Source organism: Symphalangus syndactylus, chromosome 19 (assembly GCF_028878055.3).
Source record: "Symphalangus syndactylus isolate Jambi chromosome 19, NHGRI_mSymSyn1-v2.1_pri, whole genome shotgun sequence".
In the NCBI taxonomy this organism is placed as follows: Eukaryota; Metazoa; Chordata; class Mammalia; order Primates; family Hylobatidae; genus Symphalangus; species Symphalangus syndactylus.
Genome location: NC_072434.2, coordinates 87881140 through 87904510, shown reverse-complemented (window position 1 = coordinate 87904510; position 23371 = coordinate 87881140). Strand labels below are relative to the sequence as shown.

General features: G+C 36.2%; 1 protein-coding gene across 7 annotated transcripts in view; it reads left to right on the top strand.

The window, feature by feature from the left end:
• AKT3 (AKT serine/threonine kinase 3) overlaps window positions 1-23371 on the top strand; it is a 370924-nt gene that overhangs the window by 287630 nt on the left and 59923 nt on the right. For all 7 annotated transcript variants that reach the window (XM_063613541.1, XM_055235064.2, XM_055235066.2 and 4 more), the window contains 2 exons: window positions 8967-9089; window positions 18306-18434. In XM_063613541.1, coding sequence (XP_063469611.1) covers window positions 8967-9089; window positions 18306-18434 — 252 coding nt within the window. The remainder of the gene's footprint in view (window positions 1-8966; window positions 9090-18305; window positions 18435-23371) is intronic.

The following is a 23371-nucleotide window of genomic DNA, read 5'->3' as shown; positions in this document are numbered from 1 at the left end:
TTGGCAGAGGGCAGGAATGGCAGGGCCAGACCTGACAGGTCCACCTTCAGGTCCCCTGATGACAGAAACAGGCACTAGTGCTGAGGGAGAATGCAGTGGGTGGCCATCAAGGGCCCAGAGATGTGCCTAGTAGTATAGCTGGGAAACCTCCTCAGCCCCAAGTTCTCTGCACAGAGATAGGGGATGGTCTACACTTCTAGTCCAGGAGAGTAGGTGCTCAAGATGCCTAGAGCATGGAGCAGAGACCCCCTGCACTAAGATCTCTGCATAGGAGGGTTGGGGTGACTCAAACTCCAGAAGCAGGCAAGGAGGTGCTCTGAATGCCTAGAGATCTGCGTGGGTATGGAGCAGAGAGAGCTCTGCTTCACCATAACGTATGTCCAGGAGGAGTGCGGTGGCTCAGGCTGCTAAACTAGGCAAATGGTTACTCTGGATGCCAGAGATGTGCTTGGAGATGGAGCAGCAAGGGCCCTACTGCACCACAATCTCAGGAGAACAGGGTGGGTTACCCAGCAATGGCACATGCAAATCTGTTCCAGGTTGCCAAGCTGGTCGTGGCTGCAAGTTTTGCAGCCCAGGAGAAACTGCAGCGGTAGCAGCTCTCCTGCTGCCCCAGGCTTGAAACTGGGGAAAGCACAATTCTAGCCCTGTTATTGGGGCACTTTCCACAGTTTTGACTGTGAAGCCCCTATTCCACTCCAGAGCAGGTGTTTTAATCTCTGGTCCAAGACTGACATGCCTGTACAGCCACACTGCTGGGTCACCAAGGAATGGCTGACTTTTTATGTGCCCAAATTTAAAACATTGTCCTGCTCTTTTTCCCGGGTCTGGAAAAATGCCTGCAGCTTTTTACCTCACAGTGACTCCAGGCCACTCCCAAGTTAGCTCCAGGATTGGGAGAAACAAAGTGCTCTCCCTTGGCCTGGGTTGCTTGGATCCCCAGGGGAAGGGTGAGTCACAGAGGGAGGCTCCCTGCCTCTCTTATGCACTGGGGCTTCACTTAACTTTTATCAGCTGGATGCCATCACTGGGGCTGTTTGCTGGCCTTCTCCTCTCTGGGATCTGAAGTGTACTTCATGATTCCGGTAGATTGCTGTTTTCCTTCTTGAATTAAAGCTCACAGAGTTTATCTTTATCTGCTATCTTGCTATGTCCAAGTGGCTGAGGCATGCAGAAAGCCTCTAACCCACCATCTTGGGGAAAAGCAAAAAGTCTATTTCTTCTATTTCTTTTATGCTTAGAAAATTCTTCTTCATCTTGAGACTAGATAACTACTTATACATATTTTCTAGTTTTTTTATTTTTTATTTTTTTTATTATTATACTTTAGGTTTTAGGGTACATGTGCACAATGTGCAGGTTTGTTACATATGTATCCATGTGCCATGTTGGTTTGCTGCACCCATTAACTCGTCATTTAGCATTAGGTATATCTCCTAATGCTGTCCCTCCCCCCTCCCCCTACCCCACAACAGTCCCCGGAAAGTGATGTTCCCCTTCCTGTGTCCGTGAGTTCTCATTGTTCAATTCCCGCCTATGAGTGAGAACATGCGGTGTTTGGTTTTTTGTCCTTGCGATAGTTTACTGAGAATGATGGTTTCCAGTTTCATCTGTGTCCCTACAAAGGACATGAACTCATCATTTTTTATGGCTGCATAGTATTCCATGGTGTATATGTGCCACATTTTCTTAATCCAGTCTGTCGTTGTTGGACATTTGGGTTGGTTCCAAGTCTTTGCTAATGTGAATAGTGCCACAGTAAACATATGTGTGCATGTGTCTTTATAGCAGCATGATTTATAGTCCTTTGAGTATATACCCAGTAATGGGATGGCTGGATCAAATGGTATTTCTAGTTCTAGATCCCTGAGGAATCGCCGCACTGACTTCCACAATGGTTGAACTAGTTTACAGTCCCACCAACAGTGTAAAAGTGTTCCTATTTCTCCACATCCTCACCAGCACCTGTTGTTTCCTGATTTTTTAATGATCGCCATTCTAACTGGTGTAAGATGGTATCTCATTGTGGTTTTGATTTGCATTTCTCTGATGGCCAGTGATGATGAGCATTTTTGCATGTGTTTTTTGGCTGCATAAATGTCTTCTTTTGAGAAGTGTCATATTTGACTAATACATATAAATTTTATTTTGTTATGATATGAGGTGAAAATTAAATTTTATGCTTCTTCAGAGTTAATTATTGTTGCACTATTTGTCATTTTCCCATATACTTTGTCATGTATTTTCATGTTCAAGTATTCTGTATTAAATTTTTATAACCTAAAATAACCTGTTCCTTGCTTCATTATTTCTTTGGTGTTTCATTTGTGTACCTATTCCATATGAATTGTAGTTATATAAGTCAACTTCTTTAGACAAACCTTTTTCTTGAAGGCACTATTTAATATGTTGCACCGAAAACCTTCTGGTTCAATAATACCGTGGCTCACCTCATTCATTTTTTTCTAAAGGAATGGTGTATTATTTCTACCTTCACATTCTCTTTTCAGCCCACCTAAATATGACAACTTACCTTTGAAAAGTAACAGATGACCTAATTCCTAAGTACAGCAAATGTTCCTGTCTTTCTGAAACTTTTATTTTCCCTTCACTTCTTGTATTCTTGCTTCCTTTTTTTTATATCTCTTAGTATTCCATCTGAATGTCCTGTTCTACTTCTTTTTTCTGTCCTATGTATAGTAGTACCCTAAGATTCTGCTTTCACTTATCTTTTCAGTTTTTACTGAATTCCTAGACTATTCTTTGCCTTCTTAGTCTTAACAATATCCTTTCTATGAATGATTCCCGTATCTACCTTCATGACGTTGTGAAGCTGTGTTATCAAATGCCTATTTAGATATCAGCATGTCAAAATAAAACTCATTGCTCCTCTGTCCCCATTCCCATTCTTTTCCTTTATATCAGCATCTACTCAGTCAGCCATAGAAAAACCTCAACATTGTTGATTTCTCCCTTGACCCAAGTGGTAAAAGCTATTTCCCTCTGGAATATTGATTCTCTTTATATGTCTGTTACTACTACCTTAGCTGATGTCCCTCGGAAGCTCTCTGCGAGCTCAAATATAACTTCTGATATTTCCAAACATGCTTATTCTTTAAATGTCTTTTCTGCTTTATAATAATTACCATAACTTTAGTAGAAAAGTTTATGTATCTGGCTCTTGTAACCAGATAGTGATGTCCTTGCAGATTGGCACGGTTTTCTCTCATTGTGTCTGCAGCTTTTCATAACAGTGGTGATCAGTAACTTTTTTGTTGTACCTTAAAAATTGTTTAGGAATCTGTAGTCTCAGGCATTTTTAGTTGATTCTCTCATTGCTACCTGAATTGCCTTTTTAACATTATGCTAATTATTTTATTTTATTTTTAAGTTCCAGGGTACATGTGCAGGATGTGCAGGTTTGTTACATAGGTAAATGTGTGCCATGGTGGTTTGCTGCACCTATCAACCCATCACCTAAGTATTAAGCTCATCATGCATTAGCCATTTTTCCTGATGATCTCCCTCCCCTGGCTCTGCCCCACAAGCCCTAATGTGTGGTGGTGTTCTCCCTGTGACCATGTATTCTCATTGTTCAGCTCCCATTTATGAGTGAGAACATGAGGTGTTTGGTTTTCTGTTCCTGCGTTAGTTTGCTGAGGATAATGGCTTCCAGCTCCATTCATGTCCCTGCAAAGGACATGAGCTCATTCCTTTTTATGACTGCATAGTATTCCATGGGTTATATGTATCACATTTTCTTTATCCATCTATCATTGATGGGCACTTGGGTTGATTCCATGACTTTGCTATTGTGATAGTGCTGCAGTGAACATATGCATGTTTGTATCTTTGTAGTAGAATGATTTGTATTCCTTTGGGTATATACCCAGTAATGAAATTGCTGGGTCAAAGGGTATTTCTGGTTCTGTGTCTTAGAGGAATTGCCACGCTTGTCTTCCACAGTGGTTGAACTCATTTACATTCCCACCAACATTGTAAAAGTGTTCCCATCTCTCTGTAGCCCCACTAGCATCTATTGTTTCATGACTTTTTAATAATCACCATTCTGACTAGTGTGAGATGCTATTTCATTCTGGTTTTGATTTGCATCCTCTAATGATCAGTGATGTTGAGCTTTTTTTCATGTGTTTGTTGGTCACATAAATGTCTTCTTTTGAGAAGTATCGGCTCACGTCCTTTCCCCACTTTTGAATGGGGTTTTTTTTTTCTTGTTAATTTGCTTAAGTTCCTTGTAGACTCTGGATATTAGACCTTTGTCAGATGGCTAGGTTGCAAAAATTTTCTCCCATTCTGTAAGTTGTCTGTTCACTCTGATGGTAGTTTCTTTTGCTGTGCAGAAGCTCTTTAATTAGATCCCACTTGTCAATTATTGCTTTTGTTGTAATTGCTTTTGATGTTTTCATCATGAAATATTGCCTGTACCTATGTCCTGAATGCCTAGATTTTATTCTAGGGTTTTTATAGTTTGGGGTTTTACATTTGTCTTTAATCAATCTTCAGTTAATTTTTGTATAAGGAAGGGGTCCAGTTTCAGTTTTCTTTATATGGCTAGCTAGTTCTCCCAGCACCATTTATTAAATAGGGAGTGCTGGCCAGTTGCAGTGGCTCATGCCTGTAATCCCAGCACTTTGAGAGGCTGAAGTGGGCAGATCACTTGAGGTCAGGAGTTTGAGACCAGCCTGGCCAACATGATGAAACATCATCTCTACTAAAAATACAAAAATTAGCCCAGTGTGGTAGCACATGCCTGTAATCTCAGCTACTCAGGAAGCTGAGGCAGGAGAATTGCTTGAACTTGTGAGGTAGAGGTTTCTGTGTGCCGAGATCATGCCACTGCACTCCAGCCTGGGTGACAGGGTGAGACTCTGTCTCAATCAATCATTCAATCAGTCAATCAATAGGGAGTCCTTCCCTATTGCTTGTTTCTGTCAGGTTTGTTAAAAATCAAATGGTTGTAGATATTTGGTCTTATTTCTGAGTTCTCTATTCTGTTCCATTGGTTTATGTGTCTGTTTTTGTTACCAGTACCATGCTGTTTTGGTTACTATAGCCTTGTAATATAGTTTGAAGTTAGGTAGTGTGATGGCTCCAGCTTTGTTCTTTTTGCTTAGGATTGTCTTGGCTCTACGGGTTCTTTTTTCGTCCCATATGAATTTTAAAATAGTTTTTTCTAATTCTGGGAAGAATTTCCATGGTAGTTTATTGTGAATAGCATTGAATCTATAAATTACTTTGATATTGATTCTTCATATTCATTAGCCTGGAATGTTTTCCAATTTGTCTGTGTTCTCTCTTATTTCCTTGAGCCGTAGTTTGTAGTTTTCCTTGAAGAGGTCCTTCACTTCTCTTGTTAGCTGTATTTCTAGGTATTTTATTCTCTTTGTGGCAGTTGTGAATGAGAGTTCATACATGATTTGGTTCTCTGTTATTGTTGTATAGGAATGCTTATAACTTTTGCACATTGATTTTCTATCCTGAGCCTTTGCTGAATTTGCTTATCAACTTAAAAAGCTTTTGGACTGAGAGGATGGGAGTTTCTAGATATAGGATCATGTCATCTGCAAACAAAGACAATTTTACTTCCTCTCTTCCTATTTGAATGCTCTTTATTTTTTTCTCTTGCCTGATTGCCCTGGCCAGCATTTCCAATACTATGTTGAGTAGGAGTGGTGAGAGAGGGCATCCTTGTCTTGTGCTGGTTTTCAAGGAGAATGCTTCTGGCTTTTGCCCATTCAGTGTGATATTTGCTGTGGGTTTGTCATAAATAGCTTTTATTATTTTGATGTATGTTCCTTCAATATCTAGTTTATTGAGAATTTTTAACATGAAGCGATGTTGAATTTTTTTGAAGGCCTTTTCTGTGTCTATTGAGATAATCATGTGGTTTTTGTGTTTAGTTCTGTTTATATTATGAATTACATTCATTGATTTGCATATGTGGAACCAAATTATGCTAATTTTTAACCTAAAATTCTTTCATACTTAATATCTACAGAAAAAAAATTCATGCTCATATCATGTTAGTAAAGATCCTCACCAATCTGATCTCATCTTTTTTTTCCAGAAGTCCTATTATTTCTCTGATTGTATATTATTTTTTGGCTACATGTGTCCCTACATGTGTTTTCTTGCCATTTCCTCTTTAGTATTAATGCTTTCTAAATTTTTATTAATCACCTACTATGTGAAGGTACTGTCCTAGGCTGTGTTGGAAATACAAATGGATAAAACTTGAGTAGTACTTTTTTGGAGATTTTTCCCTTAAATTTTCCATTATGAAAAACCCATTCTTCAAAACTTAAAGTTTTTTCTTACCTATGAAGTCTCCTTACATGATGCCAGCACAGATTAATCCCTCTTTGCCTTCAAAGTACTTTTAATATCTCAGTTATAAAATTTATCACAACCCTCTTTTTTTAAAAATCAATACCTGTGTCCTCTTCATTCATATTGCTTAATGGCAGGAATTATGTCTTTTGTTTAAACCACTTTATTGAGTTATGATTGATATACAGAATGCTGTATATATTTAATAGGAACAACTTGATGGGTTTGGAGTTAAGTGTATACTCATGAGAATGTTACCACAATCAATGCTTGTAAACATAAGAGATTCTGTCTTATCATTGTATTCCCTCTTTTTCTTCTCCAGTGCCCAGCAGTGACTTTAAAATAATTGATACTCACTAAATGAGTGCTGAATTGAAAAGTTGGTTCAGAGCCAAAGTAGAAACTGAGAAGGATTAGCCAGAGAGTTAGGAGGCAAATCAGGAGAGAGTCGTATTACCAAAGCCCAGAAATATGTTTCAAGAAAGAGGGCAGTAGGTGATGTCCTAAGCTTCAAAATTGGAAGAAGCAGTGGAGACCGTAAATAGATTATTGGATTTGGCGATTAAGAGGTTGTTGGTTATCTTAACAAGAATAAGTTCCATAAAGTAGTAAGGGTACACATCAGATAGCAGACTGAGAAGTAAATTCTTTCCCTTAAATATAATTTTTAGCTGATACATTTATAGAAATTGGCTGGCAGACACATTGAAGATACACAGTCTAAATAAAGATCTAGAATCTTGCATATATTATATTGATTTAGGGAGGATCCATATTTTTTGTAAAGTTAAATGAGTGGGTAGTAGGCTTGACATTCTTTTAAGAAAATTTAGAAACTTAATCACTATTTTCATCTCATTAGAAGACTACCGCAACTCCACATAGAGATCACACGATCTTTTCATCAAAGTTAGTGGTATCTTGCATGGCAGAAATTATTTTAACCTGGAAAACGTGGTTCCTTCTACTTTCTATCCTTGTTAGGCTGGTAATACATTGATAATATATATCTAACTATATGAAATGAATGAATTTTTTAAAATATCCCTGAGTAATTGTATAAATGACTTGACTTTTCACATACTGTGTTTGATTATTTAGAAGACATTCTTAACATTTCTGTAATCAGAATGCCTTTTAGAATAGATCATGTGTTGTAGTTTTAACTGACAACCTTTTTTTCCTTGGTGTTTTATAAAATGATGATGCAGTCCCAATTGGTAGCATACGAGATTTGATAAAATACAGTAATATAATAGGAAGCATTAAAGTTCAGAGACTGCAAAATATTTTAGTTTTAATGTAATTATTGTTGTGCTACACTTTTTGGGGCTATAGGTGATATTTTCTCTGTCTGTTTACTGTGCCAATGGGTCATGCATAAAGCTTATCTTATAATATTCTGTTAAGCAAAGGTGGGGATGGGAATGAGGAAGAATGAATTTGTAGGGAGCCTGTTTTATTTACTTGAAATAATGACTTTGGTGTTTGCAGAACAAATCTTAACCATCATTTTCACCAATTTTGTAGAAACATTACGAGTCAATGATCCATGTAAGGGAATAATTTCTGATCTTGCAGTCAAGGGTACATTGGCTGATTGGTTCATTTTTTTCACAGACATGTATTGTATATCTATTAATAACCACGATACCTGGCAATATACTCAGCACTGTGAACAATCTTTCGTTGTTCTAAGCATGTTTCAACAACAAAGACTGATAGTCAATTCACAGTGCCTGAAACCTGCTCTTTCTTCATGTATGTTGTCCAATTGAGAGATAATATTTGTAGTTTCTTTAATGAAGAAATGGCCTATTGGAGAGCTGGGTGCTTGGTCACAGTAAGCACCCAGTGAATGTTTGTTGACTTTCGAATGGTATGTGTTTTAAGTGGTTGACTAGGAAATTTATGGGCTTATAGTTTTAAGTGATTATATGAGAAAGGACTGGCATTGTAGCTAATTATTATTGAAAATAGAATATACATTGAGAACTGTGATGGGAATAATGGATGTTTCTCAGTTCATTTTGGGCGTTACTAAAATAAATTAAAAACGTAAAACCTTAAAGTTTCTCACCATAGAATTCAATAATAATTTGACTTCTACTTTGAAAATATTTCTAGAGATATCATGATGAATCAAAAATTGTAGAATATAACAAGTTCGCGTAAATCAGTTTCAGCAAATTGACAGTCTTGTCTTTGAAATCAAATAATTAAGTAGAAAATATATCTATGCTTGTGTTCATTTATTTTAGTAATGTCTCAATACCTAATCCTTGAAGAGTGAAGCAACAGTATAGTGAGGGGGAAATTGCAATCTGATGATGCATACTTTTTTCCTCTGGTAACTGAAGGTTAAATGGATAGCAAGCAGAATGCCTTAAACAAGATTGGTATATTGATTAAAACGCTGATTTAACAGCTCACAGTTTCCCCTTGGAAACCTGGAAAAGATAAGCCAGCTGCTGTCTAAGAGTGTTCAGTGTCCACTGAGAGTACACTATCTATCATCACAATATGGTGATGAGAGGTGTTTTATGTTTGTGTTAATTTCCCCCACTAAATCAGTAATTATTACAATCCTGTCCCTGCTGTTTACCCTGCAGCTGTTTTTCCATTTGTCGAGAGAGCGGGTGTTCTCTGAGGACCGCACACGTTTCTATGGTGCAGAAATTGTCTCTGCCTTGGACTATCTACATTCCGGAAAGATTGTGTACCGTGATCTCAAGGTAAAAAAAAAAAAGTAATCAAAATTTGTTTTTGCAGAGACTATAGGGACAAACATAAAGTAATTACAAAGTTATACAGTTTTGAGAAAAGCAGATTTAGTTGGGAAAAAAGCCCTATGTTTGAAAAATTTAGTTCACTACATTTGAAGGAAATTTTATTCACTAACATGTATGTAGTTGATTTATGTGTGAGTTTTTGATTTGCAAAGTAATTTCTGCTCGACTGCTTGGATCAAATAAAAATGTTAAACGTGATTAAGTCAAATAACTTCACAAGTTACATTTAAAACAAGTTTTATTATGTTTACAGAAATGTTTTATGAAGAAACATAGTAAGACTATTGGAAGGAACATACTCATTTTGATTTTAGCATTAACTTTGGGTGGTTTTAAATACCGGAAGCATTTTAATATAATAACCATGTATTAATGTGCCTCGTGCTTTATTTATGAAAGCACTCTATTTGTTCTGTTGGTAATAGTGGCTTGACTGCTCTGAGTTCATTATGATGAGACCCTTAGGATAGCTCAGGGTTGGCAAACTTTCTGTAAAGGGCAGACAAAGTAATTGAGGCTTTGCTGTTCATATAGTCTCTTTTGTAAACTACTCAACTCCATCATTGTAGGGTAAAAGCAGCCTCAGATAGTATGTAAATGAATATGTTTGGCTATGTTCCAGTAAACAAAATAGGCGATGGGCTCAATTTAGTCCACAGGTTGTCATTTGTTGATCCCTGGAGTAACTCATACAAGGTAATAGTAATTCTCTTGACAGCGTTATGAATTATGTTGGCGACATTAAAGGAATTTGTACCACGACACATTTTGAATAAATTCTAGATGTTAGTCTTACTTTTGTAAGAAGCAAATTGTGTATAAAATTTGACACAGAATTGCCTTATTGATCAAATACTATTTCATGTAACATAATGATTGGTAGAAACAAGTTACATGAGGCTTTTATGAAATTCTGTTTTGTTTGAAGTGAGGTATATAGAAGCTATAAGATGTTGTATATAGGAAAAACTGAACTATGTACCTATAAAACATCTAGATCAGAGATGACCAACTGTTTAAGTGCCAAAATGGGCTAAAGATTAATACAAATTAATAGTTTGATTGTATTTAGCCTGAATCTCTTTATAACTAGGAATATGGCAGAATTCAGCATTCATGTATCTGCATGGCCAGATAATCCTATACTGTCTAAATGGCTTAAATATCAATTTCTTTAAAGGAATTAGTTATGTGGCATGACAAAATATGTGTTAACTTTCCAAATATACTTAGAAGTAGTTAGCTCTGCTCTTCCTGAGTCCACTTCTCACATTCCCACTACATGTTTTATGAATCCTATTTGTAGGGGTGAAAAGGGGAAGGATAAAAACATGGAGGCTTAGATTTAAGGAAATTAGAACAATTTTGAAGTAATAGGTAACATCCAGAAAGCTTAAATTCAAAAGATTGAATTATTAGCTTAAAGACTGCTAAAGAAAAGAATATTCATTTGATTGCAGTATTGATTATGGTCTTGGTCAGTTTTTCTTCTTTAATCATTTCTCATCAAATGAATCAACATATTGGGTGTGTGTGTGTGTGTGTGTTTTGAGATGGAGTCTCGCTCTGTCGCCAGGCTGGAGTGCAGTGGTGCCATCTTGGCGCACTGCAACCTCCAACTCCCTGGTTCTGGTGATTCTCCTGCCTCAGCCTTCTGAGTAGCTGGGATTACAGGCATGTGCCACCACGCCCAGCTGATTTTTGTATTTTTAGTAGAGACAGGGTTTCACGGAGTTGGCCAGGATAGTCTCGATCTCCTGACCTCGTGACCCGCCAGCCTCGACCTTCTAAAGTGCTGGGATTACAGGCATGAGCCACCATGCCCAGCCAACATATTGGTATACTGAAGCTCATTAAATGAGTTCCACTGCCCCATTCTTTCTGATGATGGAATTAGACTAAATTTGTCAAATTGCAAAATAAAGTACCTACTTTATATATGAATATCAGTCAATTAGTTACTACATGCACAGTTCACCAAGTTTACTAGAAAATTAAGTGGTCTCTGCTCCCTGAGTTTATTTCTTAAAAAATATAGCCTTAACTTAAAGATCTAAGTATATATTTAGCATAGGACAGAAACTGTAAAGGTACACCTAGAAAAATCCATGTAACATAAGAAATCAAACATCCAAAACTTACACAAATGTTACTTGTATCCATGGTAACAGGATTATTTATAATACAATGACATATTTTAAGTAAGATCACAGAAATTTCGAGCTGGTCTTTAATTTATAGGTGATCTCCTTCAAACCTAGAAGCCTAGTAAATGACTTACTAAAAGTAATGACCTGAGTTGATAGCAGTCAGGATTTTTGGAACTCATAATCCTAGCTTCTTATTGAATGTTCTTGTCACTATATCATTCTGACTTCTAGAGTTGAAATGAAATTATAGAGGGGGGATACATTGGATTAACTTTGGGAAATCTTTGTAAGCCTAAACTTCAAATTAAACTGCAGAAGGTAAGAGAATGAGTGTTTCAAATATATTTATACCAGATGTATTAAAGAACATTATCACGAACTGATTTAGGTACCCACTTTGATCAGTCTCAGATTTGTCTCTGTTCTCGTTACTAATAACTTTGACTTTGTTCAAATGCAAATCCAATTGCTATGCCTACAGTAGCAGCACTTCTCAAGTAAATCCATACCTGTTTGCCGCTGTCTCATTCACATTGGAGGCAGAGCCTTCTTTTATGTGCAGGTTAACTGAAGATATTTTTATCAGTTCCTGTTTCCTAATAAATTAGTGTTTATAGCAACAGAAAAATTGTTGAAACCTTTGTTGTACTTTAGAAAGTAAGTTCATTTAATTTGTCAATACACATCATGTAATGAAGTTTTATTTTTATTAAGGACCCAAATTCCTTGTGATTACTTAAGGAAAACTGCTGTTGCTTCATGATTGCCCAAAAATTTGAAGAAATCTCTTCAAAGACTTCTTCAGTGGCGCAAATTATATGTTGAAATCTTCTTTTCTACTTAGCTCTTATTTTACAAATACAACCAATGACTGGCCATCTAAGCACAGCATAGGCTGAACAGGGACATTTGCAAAGGTGAATATAACTATATTGGAATTCATTAAGAATTAATTTCTTGCTAGTTTAGGGGAGAAAATAATACTTAAGTTGTTGCTATTTCCTATTTGTAGAACACCTAATCTTGTTTTCCACCTAATGTGAGAATAGTTAACCATTTACAGTATTAATATGAGAAAGCACCAGATAAATTTAGATACTTTCTAACACTCAGTAATGGCACGAAGGGGTGGCTTCAGAGAGTTTTATCATAGCCCTCCTCGTCCTCCTCAGCTCCCTGATGTTCACCTCAAATAAATGCAGTTTGAGTGGGGAAAGCATGCTTGCTTTGCTTGCTGAGTCTCAAGATACTCCCCAGTTCCCACTTCTAACCAGATGGTCACTGGATTTCCTCCTATATAGAAATCTTAAGCCACTGCTCTTCATTCCTTCCACTTGTAACATCAAATTGTACTAGTATTGGACTATGTTTCTTATTCGTAATAAATTTGTAAATAACCTGGCAACCTATTTGGGGTCTATTTACATGATGAGTCCTTTTCTGGATTAAGAGGTTGAAGTGAAGAAACGTTTTCCTTTCGGGATTTCAGCACACTTTCCTCATTTCATGGTCATTCAGTTTCTGCAGGTCAGCTTGTGACATTTTGGCACTGGATGCCCGTAAACTTAAACCTGCAATGTGCAGAGTAGGAATTCCTTACTACCTTCTTGGGCCTGAGTGAGTCTTGGTCCCTAAAACTGAGTTTGATGTATGTGGGCTAAAATGTGGTGTAAGAGTGAGTGACAGGAATTGTTTATTGCTATTGCTGCAGTAGTCATCGGAGCCCTTAGGAACTGCTATTTTCATTCCTTTGTTTAATCACAATGTCAGTCATTTAATTAAAATGATACCATATATATGGTGTTTTTTAACTTTCAAATATTTAGTCTGGCCTACATTCAAGCATAGCTTCTCAGACTGGGTGCAACAAACAGGTTACAACCATGCCTCGGCCTGCAAAGTGTTCAGAGAAGCTTCCAGGCCAGTGAGTTCTGGTTTCAAGCATCTTGTCCAGTGAACCTGGTATGCCCCACAACTTTCAATTGTTATTTTACTATGAAATGTAAAAGGTTGGGAAGCACTGTATTAAAGACAGCTAGGATTTTTAAAGTTTAATTTTATGCTAGCCATCAGCAAGAACAGGAGGAAGCATAGTAATTTTTGTTACAATTTTGTGCCCACTAAGCACAGGAATAAAGATTTTAAAATCTACCGTTTCTTCATATACACACTGAATCAAGACCCTCTGTCAAATAATGCCTGTCCACTTCAGCTAGGCAAAAAATGTTGCCCTTTTTTTGGTGGAAATTCTATGACGTATTATGTCTGTTTTTTTTTTTTCCTCTCCTCAAAAGCACCTTTTAGATAACAACCCTCTGAGAGAAATAGTAAGCATTACTTAGATTTTTAATATACAATCTTGTTTCTTATGACTTTGTATTTGACTTCATCACTACTTTTGTTAGTGGATGCATCCATTAAGCATAAGCATGCTGCCCTACTCTCCATCTTGGAAACTAAGATTGGCTGTGAATATCAAACAGATGCATGTAAAGTTTCTTAAATTTAGAGTACCTAAGCAGTCAGTGACAATATGCATTACATATTGTGTGGCTAACAAAAGGAAGAAGGAAAGAGATTTAGAAGAGAAGACTAAAGAAAGATCATTTGTAAATATTTTTCTTCCTCCTTTACACAGTAGAAAGATTCCTAAAAATGTATGACTACTGTAAATAATGGAGATACTACTTACATTATGTTAGTGTTAAATGAACCAAGACAGTGATTTCCAGATGTTATTGATATATCTAGGCCATTGATACACTTTGGAAAGACTTACAGGTGTTTCTGTGCATTCTGCAGGTTTACGAATCACCCTACTAATGGTTCTTTTATTTTACAGAAACTCTGTTAATGCATCCTGAGTAAAATTATCTGTATTGTATAACAGAACTGGACATTTTATTATCTCCTGATTTATCTTTATACAAGATTAGATTTGGGGATATTATTTTTTAAGCTAATACTTTTGGTGGACAAGTTTTAGTCATTCATGCTCAGCAAAATGACGTTTCAGGATGGTGAGAGAAGACAAAGTAATTGATAGAAGAATGTGGATACTACTTCAAAATAACTGGGGAATTATGAGGCTGGGCACAGTAGCCCAAGCCAGCACTTTGGGAGGCAGAGGTGGGCGGACTGTTTGAACCCCGGAGTTCGGGACCAGCCTGGGCAACATGGCAAAATACCATCTCTTAAAAAAAAAAAAAAAAAAAGAAAGGAAGAAACAAACAAAAACTAGCAGGGCGTGGTAGTGGTGCACGCCTGTGTACTTAGGAGGCTGAGGTGGGAGGATCAATTGAGCCTGAGAGGTTGAGGCTGCAGTGAGCTGTGATTGTGCCACTGTACTCCAGCCTAGGCAACAGAGCGAGACCCTGTCTCAAAAAAAAAAAAGAAAATTATAAAATATTTGTGTTTTGTTTTTTTGAGACAGGATTTCACTCTGTCACCCAGGCTGGAGGGCAGTGGCGCCATCTCTGCACATTACAACCTCCCCACACACCTCGGGCTCAAGTAACCCTCCCGCTTCAGCCTCCAGAGTAGCTGGCACCACAAGCGCATACCACCATGCACAGCTAATTTTTTGTATTATTGGTAGAGACAGGGTTTCACCATGTTGCCCAGGCTGGTCTCGAACTCCTGAGCTCAAGCGATCTGCCTGCCTCAGCCTCTCAAATTGTTGGGATTACAGGCATGAGCCACTGTGCCTAGCCTGTGTTTTGTTACTTAAATTATTGCATATTGAAAAGTATTTTTAATGCAGTCATTGAGCCAACAGAAATGTTTTATAGGGTTCCATTCTTGAACTTTGTTCTTTTCTTTAAAATACAGTGTTGTTTAGAAGAGCCCACATCATGACAATTTACAAATAAGCCTTTAAACTCTTCATGTTTTAAGAAAAGATCAGTTCATTTATTCAATTCTTATGGTATGTTAAGTTTGCATTTAGCATCTCATTTAATTCTCAAAACTATCATTGTTTTGAGATTGTTACTGTTATTTACTTTTGTTTTATAGATGAAATTGAAGCACGTAGAAATTAATAATATGCCCAAGGTCACACAGTGAATAAGGGATAAAGCTCAAATTTTAATATGAACCCTCTGACTTGAACCCATAGTCTTATCCATTTTGCTTTCTACTGCCTCCCAGGCAGTATGCTACCATTCCCCATGGCCATGACCCTTACCCCGTGTCTCTCAATCATCCCTTAGGCTTATCTTATTTCTTACTATATCATTGTAATTTTTTTAAAAGCTAATTTATAAAACAAGTAGGGTAACCAGCTGTCTTGGTTTGCCCAGGACTGCCTAGTTATAGCACTTACACGTCCTGCATTCTGAGAAACCCCTCAGTTCTGGGCAAACTGGGAGTTGGTCACCCTCAACCTATTCCTTACCCAAACCTATCCTTGCATCTCATTTCATTCTTCATCTCACAACCATGATCTGAGGCACAGAGATGAGATACGAGGTTACAGAATTAGATGCAAGTCAGTATTTTACACACACATACATACACACAGAGCTTGGTATTAAAAAGCAGTATTTATACATTTTGGTTTTTCTGTATCCAGCCACTTCAAAAATAGCTTTGTCAAAATGTGGAGAAATAGTGCATCCTGTCTGTCGTGTTTCCATGAAGACTTTCCCATGCATACCAAGCATGTGAGGAGTATTGGCACATTACACACCAAACTAGATGGGAATGGAATGATGTAGAAAGTACATTCATATTTTGTTCAATATTATGTATTATTTGGAATTTTTACAAGAATTGTTAATGTATTATATTAGTAAAAGAGTATTCACTAAAGATCTTCAGCATTTTATATATTATATTTATATATTAAGCATATTTTTAAAAATTAATAACGGGGCATATACATTTTTATTCAGTAAAACAACAGAAGCTTTAGTATATACTTAACGTTTCTCATTATGGCAAAGTGGGAGGGAGGAAGAAGAGAGGTTGTTTGAAAGAGGTGGAAAAAAGAGAGAAACCAGAGGCTGAGAAGAGACAGACCAAGGCAGAAAGAGAAAATAGGAGAGTTGAAGACTCTTGATGTTTCTGACTGGTTTCAATATACAAGACTTATTGTCATTTGTGCAAACTGGGCTTGGTTTCTAGGTTCTGGCTGGTGGAGAAACAGGAAGATGCAAGATAACTGAGTTTGGATAAAATAAAAAAATTTGATTTGGTCAGGCATGGTGGCTCATGTCTGTAATCCCAGAACTTTGAGAGGCTCAGATGGGTGGATTGCTTGAACCCAGGAGGTCGAGACCAACTTGGGCAGCAAAGTGAGACCTCGTCACTATAAAAAATTAAGAAATTAGCCAGGCATGGTGGCATGTGCCCATGTTCCCAGCCATTCAGGAGGCTGAGGTGGCTTGAGCCTCCGAGGCAGAGGTTGTGGTGAGCTGTGATTGCACCACTGCACTCCAGTTTGGGTGGCAGAGTGAGACTCTGTCTCAAAAAAGAAAAATTTTTTTTTAAGGTTCAGCAGTATATTTTATTGGTTCATTCAGCTTTCTGTAGAAAAGAATTGAAGCCAGACTTACCTCTGTGAGATATGCTATACATGAAATGTATATCAAGCGTTTGGTTTAGTTAGATGGCACATTGAAGTACTATAAAAAAAGGGAGTCTGAGGCAGGAGAATGGCGTGAACCCTGGGGGGCGGAGCCTGCAGTGAGCTGAGATTGCACCACTGCACTCCAGCCTGGGCGACAGCGAGACTCTGTCTCAAAAAAAAAAAAAAAAAAAAAAAAAAAAAGGACTTTTGTCTGTTCTGATCTTTGCTTCAGTGAACACAACTTGCCTAACTGTATTTAGTGTCTGGTTTATAAGACATTTGACAATATGGCAGAGAGTATGATAACATATTTTATATGACTGATATCTGTTTATGTTCTTAAGTGGAGATCTGTTTTAAATTTGATATTAACTTCAGAGTCCAGGTACATTCTTTCAAATGTCATCATATTAAGGAGTAGAATAAGAATCTATTCCTTAAATAAAAGTTAACTATCATTTATCCTGTTAATATACTTTTCACATTTTGTGTATTTTTTCAGTATGACAGAAGAAATACCTTTAGGTTGTGTCTACATGACTAGGCAAAGTTTTATGGGCCCTGAATACATAAAGCTGTATGATCACAACTCAGAACTCATCTGTATCTTTGTTTGATGATAATCATGATCTTAGGTTCAAATTAGCTGGAGGGGAACTGGCTGGTTACATTGTTATTTCTAATTGTGTTGACTTTGCACAAATTCCTTCTGTCTTACATTTCATAATTTTCCGCTTGAGGCACATGATCCTGTTACTTGGTTAAATCTTTAAGATTTTCTTTGGTGTTTTGAATTAATGGGTTCAAAGAGAGTCCAACTTTATAACATTTATGCTATATATTTTTATTAACTGGTGACTGTTTGACTTTGATATTCTTTTTCTTTTTATGTTTAAAAGGGTTGGTATTTCTTTATTACAAAGAACCGCAAAAGAGGATATCGCCTTACCTTACAAAATAAGATTTAGGTTTGATTTACAAGCACCACCAAAAACATTTCTGTAAGTGAATATTTTATAATAGCAATAGATTCCCAGGAGAAATTGTTGAAAACCATCTGTATATATCTAGAAGAAGATGCTCATCTCTTTGGGATTGTTTAGATCACATTTTCTTTTTTAAAAAAAGAGGATTGATGTTTGCTTTGAAAAGTTGATTAGGCTTTAATTTTCAGAACTTACAAAATAATGGCTCTTAAAGCTATATCACTCATTCCCATCGGTTTAAAAATAGATAATTTTATCATCATGAAATATTTTATAAAACATGTTTCTTTTTACACGTGAAGCAACAGAGTTTGTAAGTACTGAACGTTCTATTAGCTACAACTATGTCCTGTTTCCAAAATACTCAGCATTCAGTAGTTTTTCAAAATGGTATTTTCCTGTTGTTGAAGACTATAGAACAAATTATGTCATTTTTCTTAATACACAGTTGGAGAATCTAATGCTGGATAAAGATGGCCACATAAAAATTACAGATTTTGGACTTTGCAAAGAAGGGATCACAGATGCAGCCACCATGAAGACATTCTGTGGCACTCCAGAATATCTGGCACCAGAGGTAGGCTTCGGTTCCATTAATAGGAAAGTAACATTGACATAATGTTTTGCAAAGTAAACCATTTAAGCATTAAAAGTTAACTGTAGTACCTACTACTCTTATCTATATTTCAACCTGAATCAATATTTTTTGGCTCTTAATTTGTTATAATAGGATATTGTAGGTTCAAGAATATACTGAAATTAAATTTTATAAACTATAAGCACAAAGGTACTAAAGTCAGTTAAATCAATTATTATTTCTTGGCCATATCCATTTTATCTTGGCTATACCCATTTTGATTCATTTATTAAAATAGAATAATTGATTTCAGCAAGAGTATTTACATTTATAAACCATCTTGGACTTTCCTTAGAAACAACAGTGATTTTTAATTTATAGTATTGTGGGTTTATTTAAAATTATTTTATTGGGAAAATTATTGAAATGACAGTAGCTACGTTTTGGAATTTATGTCAAAGGAAGCTCCAAACTGGTAACTTCCCTGTGCTAAGGGTTCCACAATAATTTATTAATTTGTTTATTCAACAAATATTTATTCTGTATCTGCTGTATATCAGGTACTTTTCTGGATGATGTGGTTACAGGCACAAGACAGAAGAGGATCCTAGTCTCAGGGAACTTAACTTTCAGTAGAGGGAGACAGAATAAAAATAAATAAATAACATAATGTCTTAAGTTTCATAAACAAAAAAGCAAGATTAAATGATGTGGTGTGGCTGTAGATGGTGTTCCAATTACTAATACTGTGTAACAAACCACCCTAATACTTAGCAGTGGAAAACAACCATTTTATATAAAATAATGGATTTTCTGAATCAGGAATGCAGATGGGCACAGCAAGGATAGCTAGTTTATGCTCCACTAGTATGAGGTCTCAGCTTGAAAGACTTTACAGTGAGAGCATGATTCTATGGCTGGAGACTAGAGTCATCAGGAAGCATCTTCACTCACAAGTCTGACAGTTCTGCTGGCTGTCCACTGGTACCTTATTTGGGCTGTTGGCAGGAGCACTTATATGTAGCCCTTCTCTCCATGGGTCTGGACTTCCTCATAATGACAATTTCAATGCAGTCAGACTTCTTTGGCCCTGAGCCCTAAAAGCAAATGTCCTGGGGAACACGTTAGAAGCTGCATGGTGCCTTTGTTTCCACCTAGTAAACCACCAAGACTATTAACTTTTTAAAAACTTGATTTCACAGATATTTTTATAATTGGAGTACAATTCATATGCCATAAAACTTACTCTTTTAAAATACACACTTTGGTGATTTTTAGTATGTTCACAGAGTTGTACAACTATCACTGCTGTCCAATTCCAGAATATTTTCATCACTCCAGCAAGAAACCCCATACCCGTTAGCTCTTCATTCTTCCTTCCCCCATAGACAACCACTGATGTGCTTTTTGTCTTTATAGATTTACGTATTGTAGACATTTCATACAAATGGAATCATAGAGTATGGAGTCTTCTGTGACTGGCTTCTTTCACTTAGCCTAAAATTCAGTGTTCCTCCCTGTTTTAGCATGTTATACTTATTTCATTCCTTTTTATGGCTGGATAATATTCCCTTGTATGGATATACCACATTTTGTTTATTTGTTCAGCAGCTGATGTACCTTGGGTTGCATCCATTTTTTGGCTACTATGAATAATGCTGCTGCTATGAACATTTGTTTATGCATCTTCTTTTATGGCCTGTTTTCAGAAGTCACACATCATTTCTGTCATACCCTTACTCCCTGAAGCAGTTGTAAGCCTGCACAGGTTTAAGTGGTAGAGACAGAGACCACACCTTTACATTACAGAAGAGCATGTGAGATGGGAGATACTGCCACAGCCATCTTTGAAAAATAACATCTTTCACAGATACTATGTTCAGGGAAAGTGATGGTTGATGGAAAGTGATGGTAGCTATTGCAAAGGTAAAAGGGAAGAGCTTTCCAAAGAGAGCAGCTGGTGCTCCATTTCCCCTCAAACTCCAATACAGTTATTGTGGCTATAGGCAAATAGGGAGGTGTTAATATGTGATGTGTGAGGGTAACTATTTAATGAGCATCTACTGTGTGCCACATGCTGTGTAAGTGTATTACATCTATTATTTAACATTTGGAATAATCTTTGATGATAGATAGCAAATACAACTTTTTTAATGGTGAGGGAACATAAGATCAGAATATTTAAATGTTATCTGTACACAACTAAGAGGTGGTAGAAGTGTAATGAAGGTTCTAATTAGTGTGTCTGACTATAAAGCCCACTTTTACTTTTTACACTACATACGTCCTGGCCTTCAAAATCCTAATTTGAAGACCACTTACAAATATAAATAATTGTAATTTTTAAATGAATGCTTTGTAAATGCCCAACAGGAAAAGGTAATCAAAAGAAATTAGGAAGTAAAATAAATCCCCAATGATACTAGCATTCCTTATACATAAAGTAACTCATGCTGGTCTGTTATTCTAATAGTTCTTTTCAACTAGGGATTAAATTTACATTTCAACAATGTTAAGTTATTGTAAAGAAGTGCTACTATTTAAGATACAATAAATTTCCTACTGTTATTTTCTTGCCAAAAATATAATTTTCTCTCTTTAAAAATTTGTAGTTTAGAATTCTCTATTTTTGTGGTTGAATTAGGTAAAACTTTAGTAACACTGTTTCTTGTTTATTCAAATAAAAAATTTTCTAGCATAGAATTGTTTTTATAAATGTCACAAAAAATTATTTGTTTCTCTGGAGTTCAGTTACCCCTGCTATAAATTTGCTATGGAAGAAGATATGCCATATTTAGAATAACAAAATTAGTTGTGTCACAATTGGGGTAAATTATTTCTGAAGAAGATGAATACATATCATTTAAGAAGCAGATGATCTGAGAAACAAAGATATTATTTCCTATGCAATGTCATCAACTGAAGAACAAATTAAGAATTTAATGCAAGAAGAGTCCACTTGTTTCTGAATGGAAAGTTTATAGTTCCCACAAAATTATCAGTTTCTCTTTAAAGACAAGAAAACATTTCTGTATACCTTTTTTAATACTTCAAAAGTCTGGTCTTTAAAAACAGTTTATATACCCATCCTTGGTGGATACATATTGATTCATAATTCAAATCTAGACACCATGTTTTTATAGGGAAGAGTGATTATTGTTGTTATTATTTATGAGAAATCTTGAAACAACTTATGAAATTGTAACTTTTATATTTTAAATGTTGTGTCACATACTGCATTTTTAAACTTTGACTGTGTTTACCCTTAAAAAAATAAGAATTTAATTCCTTTATTCTAGTCTTCAGCGTGGACCATTTTACTGAAGGACACTCATTCATTCATCAAAGAATTATTTATTGAATATTTATTAAGTATCAGGCATTACATTAGGTACTGGGAATACAACGATGTTAGAAAATGTTTTTTGCCCTCAAGTGGCTTGCTGTTTATTTACTAAGGTGATAAGATACGGAAAACAATTAGTACTGTGCAAGAAAATAACTGCTTTACTAGTTCCATACAGTGGAGTGGAAGGAAAAGGAAAAGTGCTTAAGCCTGCAGGGAGGGTCCGGCAGTAGAAAAGGGGAAGCAGGAAGAGAGGAGGCTGGACACACAGATAGGGGTTGAAATGTTACAGAGTTTTAGATTTGATCCTGTGGGCTAGGGGAAATCACTTGTGAATTGAGAGCAAGGCGCTACTGTGATCAGATTTACATGGTCAGTGTTAGGGAGGGATTGGCAGGAGCTGAAGCCAGCCTCTTCCTTTTACCTCAGATGGTGTCTCTCACTTTTTTTGGACCTTGAAATTTCTAGTACATTACCATTATTAATGCTGGGCTTTTCGTGACAGTACTAGAAGTAGTAGTTGTGTATCAAATCTGTAATACATTCTTGACTACTGCTTCTCTTATGAATGACTCACTGTCAACATTTTCCCTTCTGTCTTTACAGAAGATTTGTTTACACACTATGTAGGAATCTTGCTGCAACCTGTACTTCATCTAGCAGTAGTGTTCCTTCACCTTTTACATTGTTTTAATCTGGTATAAAGACAGGTGAAGGGTATTTTGAAGATATTTCACAAAGAGTGTTAGAAATCAGTTTAAAGCCAGTTTATTAAATGTCCAATGTCAGATACATGGCAGGTTTTAAAATAAACTTAAGTTTTAAGTGAACTTAATTTGTTTCTTATGGCAAATTAGGAAAGCATAAAACTTACAGTATAAATATGCCATTTGTTGAAAAAAGAATATTTTTAAGGTATTTGTTCTCTTATCTCTTTTGATGAAGAATGCAGCTTACAATGCAGTTTTCCAACTTGGGAAGCATTTAACAATACTGTTAATGTAGAAAAGGCTAGTTTTTGTTTTGTTTTGTGTTTTAAACAGGTTACAGTGGTTCAGTTCTAGCTGGCATATGCACTATGCATTTAGTGCGCTACATTTTGAAAACTGCATTTGCATGTATAGTTTTAAATGAATGTACTTTTGCTCTTTTGTACATTAGAAGGAAATAAATTATGGACCATATGATATCTTGAGAGGATTTTGTTTTTATAATCTGTGCTGCATTTTCACACCTAGAAATTATAAAAGAAATTAGAAATCACATGTAAACTCTTACTGTTAAATTTTATTATTTGATTTGGCTCCTATTGAATCCAAACCATTTTATGCAGTGCTAATTATTTAGAGTCTCAGCTTTGCTCTTGAGTTAGCAGTACCTGATCAACTTTCCAACTGTAAAACAGTTTGAAAATCAAATGTAGCTTACATGCAAGACCCAACAAAATTAAAAGTGTTAAGTGCGTTTTGGCAGTTCACTTTTATTATGCCCAGTCCTCAAATGTACCAGCAGATAATCATCTGAATGTTAGTTATTTTTCACATGCTTATGTGATCACACAAAAAGTACATGCTAAAAAGAAGCAGATGGT